General features: G+C 33.2%; 2 protein-coding genes across 2 annotated transcripts; both read right to left on the bottom strand.

Moving 5' to 3' along the window:
- Nucleotides 1–9207: 9207 nt before the first annotated feature.
- LOC133798151 (bZIP transcription factor 18) lies at nt 9208–12235 on the bottom strand. Its single transcript, XM_062236355.1, has 4 exons — nt 11588–12235; nt 10679–10811; nt 10279–10363; nt 9208–9793 (listed from the first exon to the last, which is right to left on the bottom strand). Exons 1-4 carry the CDS (start codon nt 12076–12078, stop codon nt 9420–9422), a joined length of 1083 nt encoding a protein of 360 aa, XP_062092339.1. The 5' UTR covers nt 12079–12235; the 3' UTR covers nt 9208–9419.
- A 3762-nt stretch (nt 12236–15997) lies between these two features.
- On the bottom strand, nt 15998–19422 carry LOC133793964 (uncharacterized). Its single transcript, XM_062231182.1, has 3 exons — nt 19109–19422; nt 16402–17196; nt 15998–16294 (listed from the first exon to the last, which is right to left on the bottom strand). The coding sequence occupies exons 1-3, from the start codon at nt 19116–19118 to the stop codon at nt 16260–16262; spliced, it is 840 nt and encodes a 279-aa protein (XP_062087166.1). The 5' UTR covers nt 19119–19422; the 3' UTR covers nt 15998–16259.
- Nucleotides 19423–22181: the final 2759 nt, after the last annotated feature.

Here is a 22181-nt window from a genome sequence, read left to right as displayed (position 1 = left end):
TATTCCAATATTGCTGCCCACTCCGTAGACTTGAGCATTACTGCCCAGACCACTCATTTGAGATTTGCTCTCCACTCCATGTATTGGATCTTTGCTACCCAATCAATCCATCGTAACTTATGCAAGTAATCTCATCTTCCAACCGATGTATTTTGTTCAATAATCTAGGAATAACATCCTCACATTGGGGACATACAGAGGGGTCTACCCATTCAAAAAAACCCATAGCCACCAACAATCTTATTATGCAAAAACAAAGAGAGAAAGAAAGAGGATGATTACCTAACCCATAAATTTTCCTAACTCAAAAAATTCTAAAAAAAAAATAGGTTCATACTCGAAACTTATGGCAAGTGAGAAACCTTCTTCTAGGATTTCTTGAGGTCCACGATGTCTTCATCACTACCAACTCCGGTGGTCAGGAAAGACGCTTTCGATGTTCCATCGTTTCCCTTCAGCTTCTTTACACGCCCTAGTTCTTCTTCTTCTTCAACATCTCAGGTTTTCGTGCCCTATTTCTTCTTCTTCAACTTCTGAAGTTTTTGTCCCTAGTTATCTCCTTCAACAATTCGACCCTTTTCTTTCGAATAGTCCCCTCTTTTGTGTTTTTAGGTTTAGCTGTAGTTTAGATTTTTCTAGTTGCAAATATTATTTATGTCTTAAATGGTTTTTATTGTTGGATTAAAAATCCTATTATGGGCACATATGTATTAATGTATGATGCTATTATAAAGTTTGATACAAAAATAAGGTGACCAATTATGTTATAAGTATCATAGGTATTAAAATTTCATGGAAATAATGTGTAGATACCATAAATTGTATTTATAATTTGATGAGGGGCCAAATTATAAATATCCAAAATTAATTTAATAATCAGATTATTATTTAAATAGGTAGTGGTCCCCAAGAAACGTATTCTTTCGTATTCTCTTCTTCCCCATCACAGAGAAATACACAGAGAAAGAAAGTGATTTTCTTGGAAGATCAATTGCCTTGATTCAATCTCCATCATTCTTCTTGCAATCTCCATCAAATGGCTTCAGGTTAGTGCTTCCGCTATTATGTTCATTTTTTAATTAATTTAGCAAAGGTTTTATAGAAACATGTTTTAGGATTTATCATTTATTCACTTTCAGTAACACGATTAAGTTCTGGGAAATTGGGTTAAATACTACTGTTGAATACTGTGTTACTGTAAGTGTAATTTTGTAATCCTAACAAGTGGTACCAGAGCCACCTTTGCTAGATTATTGAAGATTTGATGTTTTTGTTCAAAGAAATTTGGAGATTTTCTAAAGAAAATTATTAAAAATTTGATTTTGTTGATCAAAATTTTGTTTACGTTTTTGTTTACGATTAAGTTTAAGTTTTTTATTTTATATATAATTATATATTTATATATATAAAGACTGAATCGTATAAACAGAAACTAATTTCTGTTTAACAGTTTTGTTTTGTTTTTTTATTTTATTTTACATGAATATATATATATTATAAAAAAAATAAAAAATAAAAACATGAACCCGACAAAGTGACTTCTCGGGCTGCCTACGTGCTTATATATATATATATTCATGGAGGCTATATGGAGGCTTATTTCGTATATGTTTTTCTATATGGAGGCTTCGGTGCATATATGGCTACAGTGCATATTTATAGATTTATATATATATATGACTTCAGTGCATATTTGTACAGATGATGATTGTTGACAAATTTGAATGTTTTGGCTTTTTATGAAATTATAGCCATTATCACTTATTATATATATATAATAAAATAATAATACAGTAACAATTAAATTTATATTTGGTTTTGGATTTTATCAAAAATATCTATATTTTAAATTAATTAATTTAAACAAAATATCACCAAATTGATCTCTTTTGTGTAGATTAATTTAATTAAAATATCTAGATAGTTATGTGTATGTAATTCATGCATTTATTAGTTGACCCAAAGGTAAGTTAATATTTGGCAGAGTTTCATGCATATTTGTAGTGATAAATATGTAACAATTATAAGGTTTTTTTATGTCAATATTATGTTTATCCAAAGATTGACATATTGTTTAACATGATTTATTGTTAATATTTGATTGCTACAACAAGAGTACCGCTTACAATTAATATTACTGTCTAAAGACTTGATATTAATGTTGTGTTTGGTATCTTGAGATGGGATTAACCATTATTTGAATTTGTTTGTTTTATATGGATTCTTATGTGGGCTTGTTTTGTTATTTTGTATATTATGCTCAGCTAGTTTATCTAACCCTGCCACAATAACTGCCAACATTAACTCTATTCCCATGCTTAATGGGACAAATTTCAAGGATTGGAAAGGGAAATTACTTGTAAATCTTGGTTGCATGGAATTAGATTATGCATTAAGGCAAGAACAACCTTCACCTCTCACTGCAGAAAGCACTCCTGACGAAAAATTAGATTTTGAGAGGTGGGACCGTTCTAATCGCATGAGTCTAATGATCATGCAACAATGTATTCCAGAAGCCTTTAGGGCCACTGAATCTGAAGAGATCACTAAGGCCAAGGATTTCCTCGATGCAATTGAAAAACGTTTCGCTAGAAATGATAAGGCTGAAATGACTTCACTTCTGGCTTCCTTGATGTCCATGAAGTATAAGGGTCGAGGAAATGTTAGGGAGTACATTATGGAAATGTACCAAATTGCTTCAAAACTTAAGGCACTTAAGATCGAGCTTTCTGAGGATTTGCTTGTTCTTATGGTTTTGGTATCTCTTCCTGCACATTTTAATCAGTTCAAAGTCAGTTATAACTGTCAAAGGGAGAAATAGACTCTAAACGAGCTCATTTCTCATTGTGTGCAAGAGGAAGAAAGGTTGAAGCAAGATAAAACTGAAAGTGCTCACTTGGCCAGTGCCTCTAAGGATAAGGGCAAGAAAAGAAAGCATGAGAATGAAGCTGCTAAGGGTCTAGTGCAAAAGAAACAACATAAGGAACCAACAGGTTGTTTCTTTTGTGGCAAGCCTAGACATGTGAAGAAGGAATGTACAAAATATCACGCATGGCGTGCAAAGAAAGGTATGTTTCTTACTTTGGTCTGTTCTGAGGTTAATTTATCTTTAGTACCTAGAAACACTTGGTGGATAGATTCTAGTGCTACTACTCACATAAGTGTTTCTATGCAGGGTTTCCTGAGCTATCGAAAGCCAAATGATGGTGAAAGACATATCTTTGTGGGCGATGGACAATCGGTAGAAGTTGAAGCTATTGGGCATTTTAGGTTGTTATTAGGAACTGGTTTTTATTTGGATTTAAAAGACACTTTTATTGTACCGTCTTTTAGACAGAATTTAGTTTCTGTTTCATTATTGGACAAATTTGGATATTGTTGTTCTTTTGGAAACAATCAATTTAGTTTGTCTTTAAATTCAAATGTTGTTGGAACTGGTTACTTGAATGCTTATGACAATCTTTATTTGCTAGAAACAATTGCATCCTATAATGAAACCTTGCATGTGGAATCACGTGGTACTAAACGCAAATTAAATAAGGAAAATTCAGCCTCATTATGGCATAAGCGCTTAGGTCATATCTCAAAAGGTAGAGTTGCGCGTCTTGTGGATGATGGCATTTTAGAGTCTCTTGACTTCACAAACTTTGATGTTTGTGTCAATTGTATCAAGGGAAAACAGACCAAAACTAAGAGATTAGGTGCCAACAGATCTACAGATGTCTTAGAATTGATTCATAAAGATATTTGTGGGCCATTCCCTACAGCATCATGGAATGGTCAACAATATTTCATATCATTCATAGACGATTACTCACGTTATGGGTACCTATATCTCATTCATGAAAAGTCACAGTCTCTGGATGTGTTCAAAGCTTATAAAGCTGAAGTTGAGAATCAACTCAACAAAAGGATTAAAAACGTCAGATCCGATCGTGGTGGTGAGTACTACGGTAGATATGATGGCTCAGGCGAACAATGTCCAGGACCGTTTGCTAAATTCCTAGAGGAATGCGGTATTGTCCCACAGTACACCATGCCAGGATCACCTAGCATGAATGGTGTAGCTGAAAGACGCAATAGGACTCTTAAGGATATGGTAAGGAGCATGATTGTTCATTCTACCTTACCTGAGTCTCTCTGGGGAGAAGCATTAAAGACAGCAGCTTACATTCTGAACAGAGTACCAACTAAAGCAGTTGCAAAAACACCTTATGAGCTTTGGACAGGCCGAAAGCCTAGTTTAAAGCACTTTCACATTTGGGGATGTCCAGCTGAGGCAAGGCCTTATAGGCCACATGAAAAGAAATTGGACTCCAAAACAGTGAGCAGCTACTTTATTGGTTATTCTGAGCGATCTAGGGGCTATAAGTTTTATGATCCCACACTTAAAAATATTTTTGAGACGGGTACTGCAACATTTTTCGAGGATGTTGAGTTTAGGGGGAGAAATAAGGTTAGAGATATTTCTTTTGAAGAGGAATTGGATTCAAACCCAATTTCTGCTATCACTTTTGACAATATTTAGGTTCCTACACCTATCATTGATCAGAAAGTGAATATGGAACCTCAACAAACCCCAAATGAAAATGAGGTAATTTCTCCAGAAGAACAAACTCAACAACCTCAAGAACCGGTGCCATTAAGGAGGTTCGTGAGAGAAAGGAGAAGTGCTATTTCAGATGATTATATTGTATTTCTCCAAGAACATGAGGATGACAATGGATTGGTGAAAGATGGCCCAATCAACTTTCATCAGGCCATAAAAAGTTCTAACTCTCAAAAGTGGATGGATGCCATGAATGAGGAGTACAAGTCCATGCAAGACAATAAAGTTTGGGAACTTGTCCCATTACCAGAAGGTGCAAAACCAATTGGTTGTAAATGGATATTTAAAACCAAGAGGGATGCAAATGGTAATGTAGAGAGGTATAAAGCACGTCTTGTAGCAAAAGGCTATACTCAAAAAGAAGGTATCGATTTTACAGAGACTTTCTCTCCAGTTTCATCGAAAGACTCTTTTAGGAAAATTATGGCACTTGTTGCTCATCTCGATCTTGAGTTACATCAGATGGATGTTAAGACAGCATTTCTCAATGGCGACATTGATGAGACAATTTATATGGTGCAACCAGAAAACTTTGTGTCAGGAGACCCAAAGAACATGGTTTGCAAATTGACAAAATCTATCTATGGACTCAAGCAAGCTTCTCGCGAATGGTTTCACAAGTTTCATCAAGTAATTATCTCATTCGGTTTTGAGATGAATGTTGTTGATGATTGTGTATATCATAAGTTCAGTGGGAGTAAATATATATTCTTGGTTCTATATGTCGATGACATATTGCTTGCCACTAATGATATAGGCTTATTGCATGAAACCAAGAGATTTCTATCTAAGCATTTTGAGATGAAAGATCTTGGGGATGCTTCTTTTGTATTAAGAATTCAGATACATCGAGACCGTTCTCAGGGTATTCTTGGATTATCACAAAAAGGCTATATCGATAAAGTGCTTAAAAGATTTGGCATGCAAGATTGTAGACCAGGTGATACCCCTGTTGCTAAAGGAGACAAATTCAGTCTTAGTCAATGCCCTAAAAGTAACCTTGAAATTCAAGAAATGCAAAAGATTCTGTATGCATCAGCTGTTGGGAGTCTAATGTATGCTCAAGTATGTACGCGTCCAGATATAGCGTATATTGTTGGCATGTTAGGTAGATATTTAAGCAATCCTGGTATGGGCCATTGGATAGCAGCCAAGAGGGTTATGAGATATCTCCAGAGAACAAAACATTATATGCTCACATATAGGAAATCAAATCGTTTGGAGGTTGTAGGGTATTCTGATTCTGATTTCGCTGGGTGCCAAGACAGCGGAAAGTCTACATCAGGTTATATTTATCTGTTAGCTGGAGGAGCTATATCCTGGAAAAGTATCAAACAAACACTTGTAGCTTCTTCCACAATGGTGGCAGAATTTGTAGCATGCTATGAGGCATCAAATCATGGAATATGGCTACGTAACTTTGTCACTGGGCTGCGCATTTTGGAGAATGTAGAAAGACCACTCAAGTTATTTTGTGACAATAATTCAGCAGTGTTGTATTCCAACAACAATAGGAGCTCATCAAAGTCAAAGCATATTGACATAAAGTTCCTAGTTGTGAAAGAGAGAGTACAGAGTGGACAGATATCCATATAGCACATTGGGACAAACTCCATGATAGCGGATCCGCTCACAAAGGGATTGCCACCTAAAGTCTTTCATGAGCATACTGCTCATATGGGTGTTGTATTGTTTGAGGATATAGTGATTTAGTGGGAGTTTGTATTTTATTTGCTTTATATTTGCTTCAGACATTTATGTATTTAGTTATTTTCTTATCAGAATGAAGTATTCAGTTTATTCACTCTGTTTTGTCATGTTTGATTCTGACCTCACTAAAGTTTAAGTAGGACCAGTTGGAAATAGGCATGTTTGGTTCACATGGCATGTAATTTCCATGCTACACATCCATGATTGATCTATGTCATTTGACTGTATTTGTATATGTTATCATTGATGGGTTTAGTCATGATTAATATGACAAAGACCGCTTTGATCCTATACGGATATGGCTAATGGACAAGATTGTTAAAGAATATCTTTATATGATAGCAAATTTTGAGCTCATAAAGTTATACATTTATAAGGAAACATATGTTGCCCAAGTGGGAGATTGTTGGATTAAAAATCCTATTATGGGCACATATGTATTAATGTATGATGCTATTATAAAGTTTGATACAAAAATAAGGTGACCAATTATGTTATAAGTATCATAGGTATTAAAATGTCATGGAAATAATGTGTAGATACCATAAGTTGTATTTATAATTTGATGAGGGGCCAAATTATAAATATCCAAAATTAATTTAATAATCAGATTATTATTTAAATAGGTAGTGGTCCCCAAGAAACGTATTCTTTCATATTCTCTTCTTCCCCATCACAGAGAAATACACAAAGAAAGAAAGTGATTTTCTTGAAAGATCAATTGCCTTGATTCAATCTCCATCATTCTTCTTGCAATCTCCATCAAATGGCTTCAGGTTAGTGCTTCCGCTATTATGTTCATTTTTTAATTAATTTAGCAAAGGTTTTATAGAAACATATTTTAGGATTTATCATTTATTCACTTTCAGTAACACGATTAAGTTCTAGGAAATTGGGTTAAATACTACTGTTGAATACTGTGTTGCTGTAAGTGTAATTTTGTAATCCTAACAATTTTATTTTATGAGAAATTAAAATAAATGGTTAATTAATTAATTAGTTAAAAGGAAAATAATAAGTTTATTTTTTGAATTTATGATGTGGCACTCTTAAATGACGTGTCCCAATTATTCTTTCCCTTGTAAGCGCCAAGGCTAGACTTAATGTCCAAGTACTAACGGATGCAAAAAAACATTGACGAAATGTATTTTTACCACCAAAAAAGTAACTTAGGTTTTTAAGTGCATGAATTAAAACAACTTGAGTATTTTGACCGCCAATATCCCTTTTTAAAACTATTTATTTAGTTATTTAGGATTTTTAATGGGTGATTTTGTGAGATTTTTAGATTTGGGATTTTTTTTTCCTTCTTTTAAAAACTATTTAGTTGTGTAGGATTTTTTATTAGAGATTTCTGAAACCTTTTAATTTTGAGGGTTTTAGATTGGAGAAATCACTTGCTTTATTTTTAGTTACGCTGTTGTCACGTGTCCTCATTTTGATTTGTGAACTAGTTTGCTCTTAGGATTTTTTATTGTGAACACACTTAAGGGGTGGGTGTTTGTTATAGGGGTTTTAGGGTTTATTTGTTTAAGATTGAGAATTTTTTTGTAGTTTGTGTGATTTTGGATATAGGTTACTTTCTTTTCGGTTTGTGTTGTTGTTGTTTGTGTTGGTTATGTCTTTGGGTTTAGTTGAAATATTAAATTTACTTTATTATATGCAGTTGTAGGATTAACCATTTAATTGTATTTTTTATTATTATTTACTTATTAAATTTTTTGTTAAAAACTAACTAAAATGTAACCAATATTTGAGAAATTTCATATTTTTAGAAGTAGATGATTAACTTTTGTAACAGGTGCCATATATTTATCGTTTTTAATTTATGAAACTATTTTCAAATGCAAAACAAATGAAATTATTAAGAATTTTTCTCAAAAAACTAGTATCATTTTGATTCTAGCGGTCACTAATTAATCTAAACTCTTTTAGTTAGACAATAATTTTTCCATAAATAGTTAATTCCAACTCTAAATGTGAGAGAATAACTATTGCATAACTATTTAATAAATACTATTTTAATCATAGCGATCGATGACTATTTCACTAATACCATTTTAATCACATCGATCACTAATTAATAACTACTTTAGAAGTTTGAAAATAGCTTGTTCATATAACGAATACTATAGTTAATAGATATGATTTTAATCATAACAATCACTAATTAATAAATACGATTTTAATCATAACGGTCACTAATTAATTATTACTAAGGAAGTCTGAGAATAACTTTTGGATAACTATTTAAGGAATACTATTTTAGTCATAAATATCTATTTAATAGATACGATTTTAAATATATCGATCACTAATTATTTTTCCATAACTATTTAACGAATACTTTACCCTTTAAATCATAGCACTCTAATTAATCACAAATTAAAAAAGCCATTTTTGGCTCAAAGTACTTCTTGCCAAATCCATTCCTTTTCCCAATGCCCTATGATTATGGCCATGCACATGCAAAATTTATTTACAAGTTGAGTCAAATTTGTTACAAAAAGTAGCACTTATTTTTTTCTTTTTCAAGAAAATCACTCTTATCACACCAACAAAACCTAGTCAGCCCAGTCGGTTCAACCGTTGTAACTGTAAAATATAAATTAGGTGATGTATGATTGATGGTGATTTTAGTTAAAAGTACATTGAAAAATAAATAAACAAAAAGTTTTATTTTTAAAATAACGTGTGTGCTAGTTAGAGAGAAATTTCAACCATTAAATCAAGAAGACTTTTTTCATAGAAATGACATCTAAAAATCATATATTAATGAAGCGAACATATAAGCTGATGTCTGGCATATAAAAAGCTGTGTTTTCTCTATCACTGAGACAATCCCTCTCTTCCCACATTAGAAACCCCAGAGAGGAGGAAAAAGAACGAAAGAAAAAAAGAATATTGCAATTGTATAGAAACAACTCCATGAATAACTTAAAACCTACCAAGCTAGCTAAAAATGTTAAAACCCAACCAATTAAAAGAATCAAATTCAAATAAAATCCTAAACTGTACCTTTGGACGGTCAATAAATAAGGTCAGTCTATGAACAATCCAACAAATATGATGGGATCATGAAAGGCAAGCAGCATTTGTATTAAAATCTGTTGCTGCTTTCGCTAGGGGAAATGGAGGGCCCTTCGGGCTTCACAAGATGAGAGCCTCTGCCGTTGCTGCTGATATCGAGCCCCTGCATCCGGCCAATATGATCAAGCTGCGACATCTCTGAGGATGCATGTGTGGCATGCATAGGCTGATGTGTAGGGGTCACATTACACTGGAAATGATTAAACTGTTGCATTTGAATGTTACGAGGGTCACCTGACCCAGATTGGGGCTGATTTGAAAAGAAGGAAGAATGGTTGTAAGGAATATGATGCATTCCAAAGTTGTAAGTATCAGTGGGTGTCATCATCTCTCCTGTGGCCATCTTGAGCCTCTCAACTTCTTTCTTCAACGCTTCATTTAGAGCTGCATGATTGAATAACATAGCAATGGACTGCCAGTCAGAAATTCCCACTAATTGAGAGAACACAAATATAGAAACAGGAAAGGAGATACAGTGTAAAACAATAATAGAAGAATGTGGTTACAAGTCATAGCACACCAATAATTCAACTTTATTTCCTTGGATAAGGTTGATTAAATTGAAATAACTTTGAAATACCAAAAAAAAAAAAAAAAGAAATGTTGTGCAAAACTAGCTTTTTGCTGTTTAAGAGAATGTGGATCAAATAAAGTTTGTGCATGTTTGTCTGATAGCAAACAGTAAAATCAAACTGAACCCTTTTCAGATCAGGATAGGGAAATAATTAATCAAGAAAGATATTTCACAAAAAAAGTTTACATATTAAGCTCAATGTTTTTTGTTTTGTTTTATAATTGGTAAATTTTTTTTTTTAAGGTGGAACTCTCTGAAATAAAATTGAAAACAAGGCATTTGAAACCATACATACCATCACGCAACTGAGCTTGTTGTTCCATAGCTTGTAGTCGAAGCTTAAGGTCTGTGTTTTCACCACTGAGACCAGTTGTATCCCTCTAGAAACCAAGACAAAAAAAAAGGAAACTCTGTTACCAACAAGTTATAGAGGTCTGTGATAAAACAAAAAGGACCAACTGAAAAGGATCTAGGAACTATAAATAAGAACAAAAAGAAAGGCTAACTTAAATTTGAAAAAACTTTTAGATTGGAAACTCAGGGTAGAATAAAGAAACATTAAAAAAAATTGACACCTCAGAAGGGTTTAAGATAATACAGCCACCGTATCAAAGTAAGAGATCAACCATATATTTATAGTTACATAACTTTTAAGTTATATGCATATGAAGTAAGATGAGAATTTCCGAATGAACCTGGAACAGAGTCAGTTGGGCAGAAAGAGTTGTTGCTTCTGTTTGAAGGGTCTGAACTTTTCTTTCAAGCTCTGTTATGTAACGGGCCTTTCTCTCTTTAGAACGGGCAGCAGACTGCCTGTTTGCCAAAATCCTATAAAGACATGAAAGTGAAAGTTCAACTAAAACAACCACAAAAAGAATTGCTTCAAATTGTGCAAGCAAACAAAACCAATGTTACATATTACTAAATAAACTTTAATCAATTCTACTTGAGAAGAGAGTCCGTTTTTTTCCCTGAAAAATAAAAATGACACAAGTTTACAATGTTTTAACGAGGAAACATCCTGAAATTTGTCGAAACTTGATTAGGTTTTTGCTGAAAAACATAACAAAAGAGCTATGCATACAAATGTAACGTGAGATGGGTTAAAATAGCATGTTCATGCATATACGTCCTGTGTTCATATTAAAAATGCCATACAAAAACCGTGATATATATGTTTCAGGATAACAGACTGAGACTATAGGTGTGTATGTAACCTTTGCTGATACAAGATTTCCGGATTACACAAAAATTGTATTTAATATTAGTTCAATATAAAACTTCATTGTTGGATATGGTTCCTATTTACCGAATTTTTACTTGAGCTATGTAACAAGATAAAGAAAAAGCTATATTTCCAAATCTAATATAATTTAGCCAAAGCAACAAAAATTCAAGGGTTTTTTTTTTCTTGATTTGACCGATGCACAAGATGTCAAAATCAAAATCTAAAGTCTCTTTCAGATTATCAATTCTATAATCCTAGCACTAAAAAAGCAAACTCAAATCCACATAACTACTGACCAAAAAAACTAATCAATCAAGTAAAACTAAAAGAGTTTATAACCCAAAAACATTCAGATCTTAATTACATACATTCATACCTCTTAGCTCGCTTGGGATCAATGGTCCATAATTCGGCAAGCTTATCAGGAGCCATGGCTTTCTTGGCCTCAATCGTATCCAACGACGAAGACCCATCCACCGAATTGCTATGCCGGTGCCTCGGCCTCGCGTGCTTCTCTTCTTCTCCTCCACCATCACCGCTTGCATTGTCGTTTTTGTGGCCGGAGGGTCCGTCATCGAGCTTGGATCCGAACTTCTCAATGTCCATATACGTACAAAACAAATCGTCCTCGGATCCGAGCTCCTCGAAGCTACCGGAAGGACCGTCAAATGGATCCGAAAGCAGATCCAGATCGTCCGGAATCCGGAATTGGACCTCCGATTGGGACCTCCGGTGGTAGGATCCACGAGCCGGGCAGGCCGGGCTTGGATTCGACATCATCATCATCGTCGTCTGAGAACGGAACGCCTTGTTCTCGGGTTTCGGGTTCGGGCCAAGATCCGGTTTCGACGGATCTTGCATCTCCATGTCTTGAGCTCCTCTGTACTGTTTTTCCTCCCGGTCCTCCTCCTCCTATCTCTCCGTACCTCTGTCCACACTCATTCTTTTGTCGGGGTCACGCTTGCGTCAACACTACTCTACTCTTACACCACACCAAACGACGCCGCTTCAATCTCAAAAAATATTGCCGTTATTTTTTTTTTACTTGTGGGCCGAGGACGTCAAGTTTATTTATAGCCCAATTAGAACTTGATTTGACTGGCCCAGTCCCCTCAATTAAATGTGGGCCTCGATCCAGACAGCTTCTGACAGCCATGGGCTCAGAGTTTATCCAGTTATCCACTTTTACTGTTCCTTTGTTTTCTTCCCATGGAACAAGATTGGTAAAGGAGAAACATGGGTCCACTCCGATGAAGTTTGTACGAATCTTCAGTAACAACCACGGTTCACAGGTGGCAATCATTTTTCTTTCGGATGGACCTATATCGAGGTCAACTCCTATTATGAAATATATTTTGGTGATCCAACTGTTAGAATTAATATGAAAGTAGACATATGAACAATTCTATATACATGTAGGTGGAATTAATATATGAATGAACATATGCAAAAAAGAATCGAATATTGTATACCTCCAGCCATTGCTATTGATAACCTCGATCTAGCTTTAGATCTACAAAAGAAAAGAACAGAAATTAGAACGAGTACACGGGCTTCCAAGCTCTCACTAACTCTTTTAGATGGAGTTACTGAAAGTCAGAATGAGTAGTGAGCTTGGGGACCGGTACTCTATATTTATAGAGTGAGACCTACCATCAGAGTCTCTGCCACAGATTGAGATATTTCCTCAATCAGTTGGGATATGAAAAATCGGGTAACAACAAATCAGGTAACAAACAATGTTGACCATTAATTAGAATATTTTGTCAATAAATTAAATATTGACTTTAATATATTAAATCAATTAGTTGATTTTATATACCAAATAAATAATATTCTAACATTCTCCCATTTGGTCAGCATTTAAATTAATGTATTACTTAAGCCCGACGATCATCCCTGTTAGATAATAAACACATGAATCATGGCGATAGGTCCTCTTTTTATGACGAGTATTATCTTCCATGTATTACAATATATTTATTACATAACAATGTAATTTATGTGGCTATGTACTTAAACGAATAAACCTTATGTTTATTCAGGTCCTATGAAAGTAAAATTTTCTCAAATAAAATTAAGATGCGCATAAATATGAGAAAATATCAAAAATGAGAGTTTCATTGATAATAACTTCAGTTTGTACAATAAATTTACATAAGGGAACCAAGTCCCATGTTCACTACATGATCCTTGAATTTATGAGGTGGCAAGCCTTTCGTCATAGGATCAGCAATCATCAATTCAGTGCTAATGTGTTGAATGACCACTTTATTTTCTTTAACACGTTCTCTCACGGCTAAGTACTTGATGTCGATGTGCTTGCTTCGACTACCACTCTTGTTGTTCTTAGCCATGAATACAGCAGCTGAATTGTCGCAAAACATTCTCAATGGCCTAGATATAGAATCTACAACTCTAAGGCCTGAAATGAAACTCTTTAGCCATACACCATGCGATGTAGCCTCAAAACACGAAACGAACTCGGCTTCCATAGTAGAAGTAGTAGTCAAGGTCTGTTTGTTACTCCTCCATGATATAGCTCCACCGGCAAACATAAACACGTAACCAGAAGTTGATTTACGTGAATCAGTACAACCAGCAAAGTCTGAATCTGAGTAGCCAACTACTTCTAGGTTGTCGGTTCGTCTGAACATGAGTTTGTAATCCTTAGTACCCTGAAGATACCTCATAACTTTCTTTGCAGCTTTCCAGTGGTCTAATCCCGGGTTACTCTGAAATCTTCCTAGCATTCCGACAGCAAAGGCAATGTCGGGTCGTGTGCACACCTGAGCATACATCAAGCTTCCAACAGCAGAAGCATATGGGATGTTCTTCATTTCTTCCTTTTCAAAATCATTCTTTGGACACTGGCTCAAATTTAATTTATCACCCTTAACGATAGGAGCAACACTTGGTGAACAATCTTTCATCCGAAATCTCTCTAAAACTTTGTTAATGTAGGTTTCTTGAGATAGACCTAAGATACATTTGAATCTATCTCGATGGATCTTAATGCCAATGACATAAGACGCATCACCCATATCCTTCATCTCAAAGTTCTTTGAGAGAAATTGCTTCACCTCATGTAGCATGCCCTTATCATTGGTTGCAAGAAGAATATCATCCACATATAAAACAAGAAAACAAATCTTACTCCCACTGATCTTCTGGTATATACATTGATCCATGACATTCTCTTCAAATCCAAAAGAAGAGATGACATCATGGAATTTTAAATACCATTGGCGGGACGCTTGTTTTAAACCATAGATGGACTTCTTAAGCTTGCACACCAAATGCTCACCATCACTAGAGGAGAATCCTTCTGGTTGTTTCATGTATACCTCCTCCTCTAGGTCACCATTTAGGAAGGCAGTTTTCACATCCATCTGCTGTAGCTCTAAATCGAAATGAGCAACTAATGCCAGGATAACTCTGAGGGAATCTTTCTTAGATACCGGAGAAAAGGTCTCCGTGTAGTCAGTTCCTTCTTTTTGAGTGAATCCCTTAGCAACGAGTCTCGCTTTGTGTCTCTCAATGTTGCCTAATGAGTCTTTCTTTGTTTTGAAGACCCATTTACACCCAATAGCCCTCGCCCCATTAGGCAACTCAACAAGATCCCAGACTCCGTTGCTTTTCATAGAATTCATTTCTTCATTCATGGCATTGTACCACAGTTCCGATTCTTTGCTATTCATAGCTTGTGAAAACGTTTCTGGATCATTTTCGCCTCCAATATTGTAGTCAGATTCTTGCAAATACACAATGTAGTCACTAGGTATCGCCGATTTTATTGTCCTAGTGGATCTTCTTAAGGCTACACCAGCAGGCTCTTGAGGAGCGGGTGGTTCAGCTTGTTGTTCAACAATTATAGGCAACTCTTGAACAACTTGATCCATTTGAACTTCATCATTGACTTGTGGATCTTCAACAATTGGCTGTGGTGGTTCAACATCCATTTGGACTGCAGGGGTGTTATCGACCACAATCAATCTTGCTCTTGAGGTGGAGGGTTCTAAAGGATCTTTCTCAGAACCTAAGTCCTTGGATTGATCACTCCCACTAATCAAGGCATTTTCAAGAAATTTTGCATTCCTTGATTCCACAATCCTAGTGCTATGAGATGGACAATAAAACTTGTAACCTTTAGACCTTTCAGCGTAACCAATAAAGTATCCACTTATGGTCCTTGGGTCCAGTTTCTTTTCTTGTGGATTGTATACCCTAACTTCAGATGGGCATCCCCAAATGCGTACATGTTGCAAACTCGGTTTCCAACCTTTCCATAATTCAAAAGGAGTTTTGGAGACTGCCTTGGTTGGAACTCGATTTAATATGTACACGGATGTCTTTAGAGCTTCAGTCCACAAGGATTTAGGAAGTTTAGGGTTGCTGCTAAGCATACTTCGCACCATGTCCATCAATGTTCGGTTTCTCCTTTCTGCAACACCATTTTGCTCGGGTGTACCGGGCATGGTATATTGGGCAACAATCCCATTTTCTTGAAGAAACTTTGCAAAAGGACCAGGTGCTTGTCCATCTTCAGTGTATCTACCATAATATTCTCCACCTCTATCTGATCTCACTATCTTAATTTGCTTGTTGCATTGTTTCTCTACTTCAGCTTTAAATATCTTAAAGACATCTAACGCTTCGCTTTTGTTATGAAGTAAGTAGATATACATGTAGCGTGAGTAATCATCTATGAAAGAGATGAAGTATTTCTGACACATCTTTTATTGCCAGCGTGAACGTGCATAGTATTATAAGCGGTATTGTTTTGTAAATTAAGGCAGTAAAGACCATCAGACAAAATACCATTTCCAACACATTCAGATTTATTATATAAATTAAAAGATTTGTCTGAAAATGTAAAGGAAAAACCAAAAGGTACAAGTCTTGAAACGGAAATCAAGTTTCTAGAGAAACTTGGTACATAAAATGTCTTTTCTAACTTTAAAACAAAACCGCTACTTAAAACTAAATGGCACGTTCCTATAGCCTCCACATGTGAGCCCATCTTGTTTCCAGATAAGATGCTTTGCTCACTTCCCACTGGCTTCCTTAGGTTTTGTAAACCCTGCAAGGAATTTGAAATGTGAATTGTCGATCCAGAATTAATCCACCATGTGTTAATATTAACATTAGCCATATTAGATTCATAACATACGAATGAAATTGGATTACCATTGTCGTCCATCCATTTCTTGAACTTGGCGCATTCCTTTTTCGCATGTCCCTTCTTTTTGCAGAAGAAACATTTGATGGAATCCTTCTTTATATCACCTTGGGGAGGCACTTTATTTTTCCCCTTGTCCTTCTTGGATGGTTTGCGTTTCTTGCCTTGGGTGGCCATGTGAGCACTTTCACCTTGTTCCTGCAGGAGCCTTGCTTCTTCTTGAGCACACATGGTTATCAGTTCATTGATACTCCATTTGTCCTTATGTGTGTTGTAGGAAATTTTGAAAGGCCCATAATGAGGTGGAAGATGGTTAAGGATGTAGTGGACCAGGAAGGTTTTGGGAATGACTACATCGAGTTTCTTCAGTTGAGCAGAAATGTCCCTCATCTTTGAAATATGTTCTCTAACTCCTTTGACACCAGTGAGTTTTGTGGATGAGAACTGGTGGATGAGATTGTTGTAAAGTGGTTTGTCTGAAGTGTCGAACTGCTCATCGATCAGTTTGATCAAGTCTTTGACTTTCTCAGGTTGCTCCACCGATCCACGCATTCCCAGAGGGATCTTGGACATGATGAACATGATGCTGAGGCGATTGGACCGCTCCCATTTCTCATATAGTGCGATCTGAGCAGCAGTGCTAGTCGCAGTGATTGCAGCAGGTTCGTCCTTCCTTATTGCGTAGTCCATGTCGGCGCAGCCTAAATGAAGAAGAACTCGTTCCTTCCAGATTTTGAAATTATCACCCCTAAGCTCAGGAATTTCGGTAAGGATTTCAGCAAAACTAGAGGATGATGAAGAAGCTGCATGAATAGGATTACAAACTTAGATTTAGAAGATTGAGGCTTAATGAAGTCATGTTTTACCAATGTATAACATGCTGAAGATTGAAATTTTATTAAACAAAAATTGCCTGTGGGCTAAATTTTTAATTTAATAAAATTGGATGTAAAGGATGATAGATTATTCAAACGAATTATTTGGGATAAAGTAAGGTTTGATACTTCTATCTTTATTAAACTTTATGATAAAACTATTAAATTAATTATCATAACTCCTGTGGGTAAACTAAGAAAATTAATTTAATATATTATCCTAATTAATTATATAAATATAATAAAATCCCTGTGGGGTAAAATTGTTATATTTATATAATCAATCACAATTTTGTCCATTATGTGATCCTTTCAAATTAATATATAATTTTATATAATTAAAGATGCTGTGGCTACTCCCTAATTATGTAAAATTATATGGTTTACTAGACATTATGTTTTAGGCTCTAGGAAGACCTAAGAACAATTTCGTTATAACATAATAGGCAATCACAGAGAGTAGTGCTCCTAGTGTGGTCGTTCGAAGATCATTAAAAACCGTTCTAGATTGAGCATTTGTTTCAGTTTCATGCGTTCTTATGTCAACCACAAAATTGTTTATGAATTATTTATAATTTTATTCACCCTAAATGTTTTATGAATATTTTATGAATAATTTATGGAGATTAATGTGCTAAATATTATTCAACCTATCTTAATGTTTTGAATATAATCTAAATATATCTAGCACAATAATGAAATATATATAATGTATTTAAAATTATAAAGGCATACATATAAAATTAAAGATAATTATACTCAAAATAAATTTTGCATGAATAAGAACAAAATAATCATACAAATTAGTATAATTAATTATATGTACGAAAATACAATAATTCCATATATATACTTAATGGTAGAAAAAATCATGCTTAATAAGACAATAACATCATTTACTGATTTCGTGAATTAATAAAATAATTGCACAAACTTAATTGTAAAAATTTCTTACATTCTTAAAATAGCACAATTATTTAATATTGCATGAATAAAAGAAATATACCATACACCAAAATCAAGTAAGTGCACATTTTAATTAATTTCCAAATATATAATTTACCAAAATTATATGTTTTAATTAAATTGGCAAGATAAAATTTATTGTCCAAATTGGTTCGAAATTCATGTCTAAAGAGATTCATGACGTTAGATTGATTAAACAACAACAAAAAATCGAAATTTAATATCAAAATTGTTTTTGGCCATAACCGGGTACATGAAGGTTGCAAAACTGATTTTGGATTCTCAAAACTTGATTTGGAAACATAGATCATTAGAAAAAATAATCTGAAGGATTTCTAATGGTACTTATGTGGAAAATTAGTTTTGAAACAAAAAATCAAAAAATATGAGACATTAAAACTCTCTATCAAAATAAAAATAAAAATAAAAATTATGAATATGGCCCTCAAACAATATATAAAACTATATACACGAATATATAATATATGTGTATAGATGAAGACATAGGCACATCTATAAATCATAAAAAAATATGTGTATAATTTGTTTATATTGCCAAAATATGTTAGATATAACATATATGTAAACACAAAACAATACAAACACAATAAAATTACCAAAAGAAATTTTGTTAAATGTAGGCCAACCAAAACCGAAGATATATGTATATATATATATGAATATGAATATGAAGGCATATATAAATCAAATAAATATACATGCAGATAAAATTAGCAAGGCAGAGATGTAGACTGGCGACTGATACCAAATGTTAGAATTAATATGAAAGTAGACATATGAACAATTCTATATACATGTAGGTGGAATTAATATATGAATGAACATATGCAAAAAAGAATCGAATATTGTATACCTCCAGCCATTGCTATTGATAACCTCGATCTAGCTTTAGATCTACAAAAGAAAAGAACAGAAATTAGAACGAGTACACGGGCTTCCAAGCTCTCACTAACTCTTTTAGATGGAGTTACTGAAAGTCAGAATGAGTAGTGAGCTTGGGGACCGGTACTCTATATTTATAGAGTGAGACCTACCATCAGAGTCTCTGCCACAGATTGAGATATTTCCTCAATCAGTTGGGATATGAAAAATCGGGTAACAACAAATCAGGTAACAAACAATGTTGACCATTAATTAGAATATTTTGTCAATAAATTAAATATTGACTTTAATATATTAAATCAATTAGTTGATTTTATATACCAAATAAATAATATTCTAACACCAACATCAAAATAGTAGAACACTTTAATTTTTTTTTCATTTTAATTACAATACTAAAAGTAACACTAAAATATTATTATATTAATGAAATAGGATATTGTCTTAATTATTATATTATTTACTAAATCAAAATAATTATTATATCCAATTAATTATTTTAATAATTTATTTTACTATATTATTGCTTTCGTTTTAATATTTGATATGTTTGATATTAAGTTTGTAATATATGTTTAAGTTTTGCTTTTTTTTTTGTATTTTATTAGATGTTTCTTTAATTAATTTATATGTTAATTTTTATTTTCTTATAAATATATATTATAAATCTTTATTAAAATTTAAAAAATACAAATATTTAATTAATATATATTTAATTTTTTGTTAAAAAAATATTAATTACATATTTGGTTCACAATTAAATTACAATATACACTAACTAAATTTATATCACAAATAATATATATAAATTTATAAGATATTAATATAAAAATTAGAAAGAAAAAAAAATACTGTTGCTACAGTGTCCCGCCATATATGATGGAATATTGTAGCATTCCACCAAAATGAGTTAATTTTCGCCATGCGGTTGGAATAGACATGATGTGAATTTCACATCAAAATGACTTTATACCGTTCGTTTGGTTTTGGCCTGAGTGAGGTAATACTTGGTCGAAATCGATGAGACACGTGTACCCATTCGATGAAGTCGTGTGCATGGTTGTTTCACTTGGAAATTAAGTTTACATGCATGAAGAGTAGCCATTATAGAAAGAGTATCACTATATGACATTTATGGTGTTGTTAGTACTAAATCTAACAATGAAATTTATAATGGGAATGGAATTGGGATACGAGATCAATTATAGTAATTAAGAAACAGATTAAGAATATTCGAGAAAAGAATTCCAGGTGTTTTTTTTTAAGTATTTAAACACTAGTTTGGGAAGGCATTCTGGGGTGTGGGGAGGGGAAATCATTTTATAAGCTTCATATTTTGTGCTCAGTGCTTAAAATAAATAGATAAACATTTATTTATTACATTTATGAGCTAGCATAGGTAGGTTGGGACGGTGGATGTGATATTTGGGCTAGGTATGCTCCCATTCACCATTAGCGCATTATTTTTTAAAAATGTTTTAATTGTTCAAAATGTAACCCTAAAAAATTTTCAGTTAAGACACTAATTTATATGTTTCAGTCACGTGTGTACATGATGATTTTTTGGTTTACTTTGCCATTTTTTTAAAATCTAAAATTATGAAATCTCTAGAATGTCAAAAAATTCTATACAATTCAATGGTTGCATCAAAAACTTGATTTTTGAATAAAATTATATGTCAATTCAGTAAATTTCGATGCAATTCAATAGTTACATCAAAACATTGTTTTTTACCAAAAAAAGAAATTGATGCAAATTAGATGGATTTCGATGCCTTTTGACTAGGGATGCTTAAGATAAAAACCAATAAAATGACCAAAAATTCGATATCCAATTACATTTGGATTGAATTTGAGCGATTGAGAAATGGGCCTATATAAATCCAATTACCAACCGAGTTGATCCAACCGTTGTTAAAATATATAATTTTATATATCATATAAAATATAAATATATTTGATTTTGTGAGCTTTTATTGACTGTCAATTAAGATTACTATGTTAGTACTTCAATAATTCTATTCCAAATTATTGTTTTGAGCCTTCTTATTTTTAATGGTTGTGTTGTGTTAGTATTATAGTAATTTTATTTTAGGTTGTTGTTTTAAGACTTTTTAGTTTTAATGGTTGTGTTGTGTTAGTAATTTAGTTGTAATTTTGTCTTTTGGGAATTATTTATCCGGAGAATCTTTCTAGAAAAACATCTCTAGCCGTCGGGATAAAAAAGAAAAAAGAGAAAGAAAGGGAAGCTTTGTCTTTCTTTCAATCCAAATAAAAGCACAAAGAAGCCACTCAAAAATGAAAGTTAGATAAAGAAGTTTCAATAAGAACTAGCACTAGACTTCTTCGCCCCTTTTTACTTTTTCACTCTCCTTTTGTGCTTTTACTCGGGTTTTTCCTTCTACTAGAGACACGTGGGATTTTTCTAAGTCTGGTTGTTTAGAGATGTACACTTAGTTTGAATGGTTGTTTACTTAGAGCACTCTCATCCGGTGCTCTACTTCATCATTTAAAATACCTCCCCAAAACACACTTTTTTCTATTTTACCTCTAAGTTTTACATTTTACCCTACATCAGATTCTCTATTTTTTTTCTCTATATCATTTAAATATTATATTTTCAAACATTTTTTATTCATTTAAAATATTTTCTATAACTATCAATAATATCTTTATATATTTTAATGTTTACAATATCTACCCATATGTAATATCACATAATTATATTATAATTTAAATTTATCCAAATTTATAAGATAAACTAAAATATCAATTATTCTAAAAAAAATTACAAATAAGAAATTTTATTATTATCAAAATATATTTTGGGAGTTTTCATTGAAAATATTTAAATATAATATAATATTGTGAATATATTTTTTAGTATATTCTATAGATATTCTTCTTTGATATATATATATAATATTTTGAAGATATTTTTTGGTATATTCCATGGATATTCTTCTTTGATTATTGTGAAAGAATATTCTTAGCATATTCTTCAGTATATACTAAGAATATTATTTTGATTTTCTCAAAACTTC

This window comes from Humulus lupulus, chromosome 8 (genome assembly GCF_963169125.1).
Source record: "Humulus lupulus chromosome 8, drHumLupu1.1, whole genome shotgun sequence".
NCBI lineage: Eukaryota > Viridiplantae > Streptophyta > Magnoliopsida > Rosales > Cannabaceae > Humulus > Humulus lupulus.
Note: the sequence above shows the minus strand (reverse complement) of the source record. Positions and strands in the feature narration are given on the sequence as shown.